This window comes from Pteropus alecto, unplaced genomic scaffold (assembly GCF_000325575.1).
Source record: "Pteropus alecto unplaced genomic scaffold, ASM32557v1 scaffold45, whole genome shotgun sequence".
NCBI lineage: Eukaryota > Metazoa > Chordata > Mammalia > Chiroptera > Pteropodidae > Pteropus > Pteropus alecto.
Genome location: NW_006442491.1, coordinates 30,258,799 through 30,264,148, shown reverse-complemented (window position 1 = coordinate 30,264,148; position 5,350 = coordinate 30,258,799). Strand labels below are relative to the sequence as shown.

At 48.0% G+C, this 5,350-nt stretch overlaps 1 protein-coding gene across 18 annotated transcripts in view; it reads left to right on the top strand.

Annotated features, from left to right (window-relative positions):
- The first annotated feature begins 1,431 nt into the window (after positions 1–1,431).
- Positions 1,432–5,350, top strand: part of ZMYND8 (zinc finger MYND-type containing 8) — a 106,040-nt gene continuing 102,121 nt past the window's right edge. For 6 of the 18 annotated variants that reach the window (XM_015597006.2, XM_006921893.3, XM_006921891.3 and 3 more), the window contains exons 1-2: positions 1,435–1,504; positions 2,168–2,401. In XM_015597006.2, the coding sequence (XP_015452492.1) occupies positions 2,388–2,401 (14 nt within the window). In that variant the 5' untranslated portion in view covers positions 1,435–1,504; positions 2,168–2,387. Of the gene's footprint in view, positions 1,505–2,167; positions 2,402–2,451; positions 2,681–2,801; positions 2,880–3,533; positions 3,603–5,350 lie in introns of those variants that run through there. The other 12 variants (XM_025039900.1, XM_025039904.1, XM_025039902.1 and 9 more) reach the window with 9 other exon arrangements.

Sequence of the window (5,350 nt, the reverse complement as noted above, 5' to 3'; positions counted from 1 at the left end):
ACCTGGGGAGACAAACGGGATTCCTCATGGGAGGGTGGCGGGACGCCACTGCCACCCAACGAGGACGGAGAGCACAGTCTGATTAGCTCTGGCCTCTGCCTCTTGCCCCCCGTTTGGTCTTCCTGTACATGCTTCCACCCCCAGGAAGAGGAGGCCCCTCCCTTCTGGCGAGGCCCAGGCCTGTTGTCCTGAGTGCTGGCTCTCTTGGCAGTGGAGGTGGCCTCTTCAGCTTAAAATACAACAATGGTGACAAAGTCCCCTCCCTTTTCCTAAAGCCTGGGACCTGCCTCTGCAGTACTGTGTGCGTGTGTGTGTGTGTGTGTGTGTGTATTCCTGGCTTGTTCCTGTCTGACAGACAGTGGGCCTCTGCTGTCCGTGGGGGGTGGGCGGGGCAGCGAGAACAGGCCACCAACTCTGTGCTTCCTTTGTGGGAACCAACGGGTGTGGCACAAGAAAGCCCACGGGTCCTAATTTTAGGAGGAGAGGGGAGACTTTATTGGGTCTTAGTTTTTACCTCCTGGCATATGGCTGCCTCGCCTCTGGAAGCTTTCTCCAGCCTCTAAAGAATGGTATTTATTTAGCTTCTGTTGTTCCAGCTTGTTGTTAAAAAAAAAAAAAAAAAAAAAAAAAAAATCTTTTTAATAAAACACTTAAAAAAAAAAAAAAAAAAAAGCAAGCAAGCATTGCCATTTTGAGATCCTTCTGCATTTGTCTTTTCTTTCTCAGGGTACAGATTAACTACCAAGACAGCTTTTGGGAGGAACAGGCAAAGACCTCCTAATACTACTAAAATGGGTGGAATTATAAGCTGCTCTGAAAAACTAGTTAATATTTTACTGGGGAGCAGTGCCAGAGATGGGGGTGAGGGGGTCTGCCAAGTATAAGGCTGTGTGTGAAATAGCTGCTCCATCTGCCTTAGGGGACGAAAAGAAGCCGTTCTCTGTGGAAATAAATTGAAACAAGAATCCTTATAAAGCTCATGGGATTTGTCTGCCCACCGAGGGCCCAGTTCCCCAAGTCCATGTATACAGGGGTGACTGTGACAGGAAGGGCTAAGCCGTGGGTGTAGGCCTGACTAATAATGGGGGTTCTTGTTCCCTGAGTTTGACATCCTTCTTTCTCCCTCTGGGTTTAAATGGCTTCTCAGACCAAGAGGCACTGCCTGTGCCCTGGATTCAGATGGTACACGCCTCCTTGGGAAGCAAAGGCGAGAGACAGCGGCTCACTCTCTCTCTTTCTGCATCTGCCGGGAGAGCTGCAGCTGGTATTTTTCCACAGGCCTTTTCTGCGATCTCAGGGCCTAGTCTTTCCCAGCCAGGCCCAGAGTCCGAGAGAGGGTTAATAGGCAGGAAGCTGAAGGCATCGCAGACTAATACGGAAGTCAGATTTTTGTTTAACTGACAGGTTTAGCAGGCCTCAGCGGTGGGGGAGGGGGCGGGAGGGGACGGGAAGTTTGTAGATCTAGGCATGTGGCCTGCTAGGAGTGCATTTGGCTTTTCTTAGGGTAAGGACGGAGGGGGGGGCCCTTGGCATCCTGGCAGGGAGGCAGGAACCCATGTTGGTTTTCCTCTGAGTACTGGCTGAGGGGGGCAAGAGGACAGATTCTCTGCGGGGGAGAAAATGGCTCTCTGGCCTGCTTTTCCAGGAGGCATTTGGACAATGACTATGCAAACTTGACCACTCTGTGCCCCTCCTCCCCTCAGCAGCCCGAGTCCTCTCTTGTCTGAGAAGCCACGACTGCTCCTTAGCGATTTCTTGGGGCTTGCCTGTCCTGTCTGTTTGCCCCCAGCTCCTCTGAGGCCTGCCTCAAGCCCCTTTCCTCCTGCTCCCTTAGCTCTTTTCCTGGGGCTCCCCCTATTCGGCTTCACTTTCCCTTCCAGGGGAACCATGCTGCTGGATTGTTCTAGAAAAAGGCCAGCCTTCTTCCTAGCAAAGAGCCGCTTCTGTGGGGGCAGGTGAGGGCGAGCCCTTTCAGCTCACCCCAAAAACTCTCTTGGCAGTGGCATCTGGGCCTCAGGCTTTGCTGGGGGCAGGTCAGCCTGGCTGCACTGGTTTGCCCGTGCTGGGAAATCTAGTCAGGGTATGGGAGAAGTGCGTCTGGGGGCCCCTTTCCTAAGTTTTTCTTGCTGCAAAAGGCCTAGCTTAGCCTGTCTTTTTCTATGCACAGGATGGCTCTTGCTCACCAGAGCCTCACAAAGATAATCGCTCAGGAAGTGTTTCAGCCAATCCCGGGTGGCCTTACACTCCGCTTTGCCAGGCCAGCCAATCGGGGATGAGCTCTTATTAGGCGGCCAGATCATCAAGCCGAAGTGCCAAACCCTTTTTCTGTGAGAACTAGGAGCCTGTCCTCCATGTTTTATAAGTATTGACATTACACAGTGTTAACAATGCATCCACAGAGGTAAGCTCGACTTTTTAACCATCTTTTCTCCCCCTCCCTCTGAGACATCCGAATTGTGGGCGAGCAGTGTGATTTCTGTGTGGCTGGCCGTGCCACACTCACCCCCACAGCACTTAGGTTAACTTGGAACTGTTTAGAGAGAATTTTTTTTTGCTTTCTTGGGTCACATGGCTAAGTAGCCATTAGCCATAGCTTGATTTTGCAAACTGGCAAGGGCCTGGAACACCGTATCTTCCACCAGGACATGGTGTTTCTGGAATAGTTTGAAGCTAGATCCTGGTATGCCAAAAAAGAAGGTTTTTTTTTTTTTTTTTTTTCTTCTCTCCTCCCCTCCTCTCTCTCTCTTCTCTCTCTCTCTTCTCTCTCTCTCTGTCTCTCTCTGATTTTTTCTTGTGTCACATGCCTGCTGGGGGAAGAAAATGGAAGGTGAGCAAGCAGGCTCCTCTCTAAGGAGAGCTTATGGCAGACAGCAGAGCAGGCAAGTTTTCCTCTCCAAAGAGGTTCTGGGAAGGCTGGACTAAGTTTTGACCAGAGAGGACGTGTGCTTTAAACAGAACCAAGCCCTCAGCAGAGCAGTGCTAGGGAGAGCGCTCAGCTCCTGGGGCCTAGGTGGGTGGTGGTGTCTCTACATGGCCTTTTCTCTCCCCACAGGGTTTCTCCACTTGAAACTACATTGTTCAGCCTTTTTTCCTGACTTCTGTTGATACAGAATGTTCTTCTGCAAGCCAGCCTACAGCCAGCAAATGTTTCTGAAAGTGTTTTCTAGGTTTTGGAGGAAGTTTTTGGAGTAGGGATGGGGATTGAGGGGGGGGGGTGCGTGGAGGGGGGAGATGTTGGACAACATCCTGCAATAAATCTGTGAGGACTCTTTTTTGAATCCCTTAGCTTTTCTCTTCTTGCATGATTTTCAATGAACTAATGTATCTTTTTTCCCTGTTTTCTTTTTCCCTTTCCCTTTTTTTTTTACATTGTATCATCTTCTGCCCTCCTGTGTGATAGAGTGCAGAGGAAATAAAATCATGTCTGTGGCTCATGACAGCATTCCCTATTCAGTTGTTGTGGTGTTGTTGTTGTTGTGTGTGTTTTTAATAATCCCATGTAACTGTTTAAAAAAATTTCCTTTTTGATCAAGTCCCAAATCTGCCAGCCTGTTCTCTCTTCTTAACTGTGGAAAAATGAGACGGTTGCTTGAACATGTTGGGTAAGTAAAGCGATCCATTTCCTCTGTGACCACGTATGAAGAGTTTGGCGAACATTTGGGGTCTTTTTAACAGGGGGTCTTGGCTACAGCAGTGGAGGGCTTTTCATTAGCAGGAACCAAATAAGGGCTTTTTAATAGTGTCTTGATTTTAGGTGACTGTTTGAATCCACTGTTTTTCCTGAGAACCTGCAGCTAGGATTGAAGATTACACTTCCTGTTAACCCTCCTGCAGGGGAGAAATGTACAGTTCACTGTGACTTGCCTGGAGACCTTTAATTGGGTTTGTTTGGATATTAGATAGAACTCTGGGTAGGTGATCTGCGTGCGAAGTGTAAGAAAGTGCTTGTTCTTAGAGTCACAGAGCCTTAAGCAGTGGTGGTGTGGTGTGTGGGTGGTGGTGTCAGTACTGGGGTTTTAGGACATGGAGTGTGAAATCCCACCCACCAGCAAAACTTGGTTTGATTCAGGACTCAGTGCTCAACAGATTCGGGCTTTTTCCAAGCCCGAGCCACACACATCTGTATGCATGCTGGCCTTTACTTGTGATCCATTTCTCACTTTTTACATTTCTCCTGATCTCTTAATGCTGCAGTTAGAACTTAAGAGTGAAAAAAAAAAGTGGACTCTTGTTTAACGTTAGCTTCATAATTTCCCTAGAAGTTCGCTGCATCAATTTCCAGTCTGGAGACCAGTCCAGCAATGACTGTAAATGCTGGAAATACATTCAGTTGCTGTTTTAAGCCAACTTCATGGAGTCAGTAATCTTTTAGTGTCCAGCTACCCACCTTTTAGCACCAATTGGAAAAAAGCTCATTTGAATAACAAGAACTGTACCCAATTCTAAGTTAAAAGTCTGTGTAAGGTTAGCTTCTTAGAGTAAAAGTTCAGGCAGTTAATGATGTTTTATATACTTAAAACTGAACAGTGCTGCTGCCCCACACAAGTAAGTCCAGACTCTTAGCTATGTTCTTTGTTCTTATCTCCTGACTGTAAATGGAAATTACATATTGAGGCCTCCCTAGAAGCAGCAATATCTAATCAGAAGACTCCTGGTTTAGTGCCTTCAACGTTTGCATAATGGTGTGTTTGTTGGGCTGGAAGGAAACCTTTGGCAAGGCATTTGTCCTCTAAAAGCTTGCATTAAAATGGCTCCCACAGGTTTGCAAAGCCAAGATCTGTTTTCAGATGCTCAGCCCCAGCAAGTTCCCAGCCCTGGACCAAGCTAGCCACTTTCCTCGGGTCTCGTGGCCACCACCAAGCATGAGTCTCTAAAAAGTTAATTGCTTTCAAAGTCGCATTATTTTCCAGTTTCACTAAGGGGTAAAAAACTAAATGTCTGCATTGCAGCAGGACGAGGTAGGGACAGCAGTGCTGGCTCACAGAGCAGCCCAATGGGGTTCCTCTCTCCAGCTTTTGAACCAATCGACTTGGAGGAAAGGTTACAGATTGACAATTGCAGTGGCTGGACTCAGACCGGGCCTTCTGGAAATTTCTACCATCTTTGTTCCTTTTAGGAAAAGCAAATTCTCCAAGCCGAAGAGTCTCTTGCATTCCATTCCTAGGGCACCTCCCCTCCCCCACTTTCTTTTTTTATACCAAGGTGGAATGTTCTGTGCCACGTTTGCAAATTGCAGAGGGAGGAACAGAAAGAACATGGGCTGTTTTCCTTTTTCCTTCTGCATCCTCTGTCCCCAAAGAGGATGCACAGCTGCAAGGAACAGACAGGCACACTGGAGCTTTTGATCCCC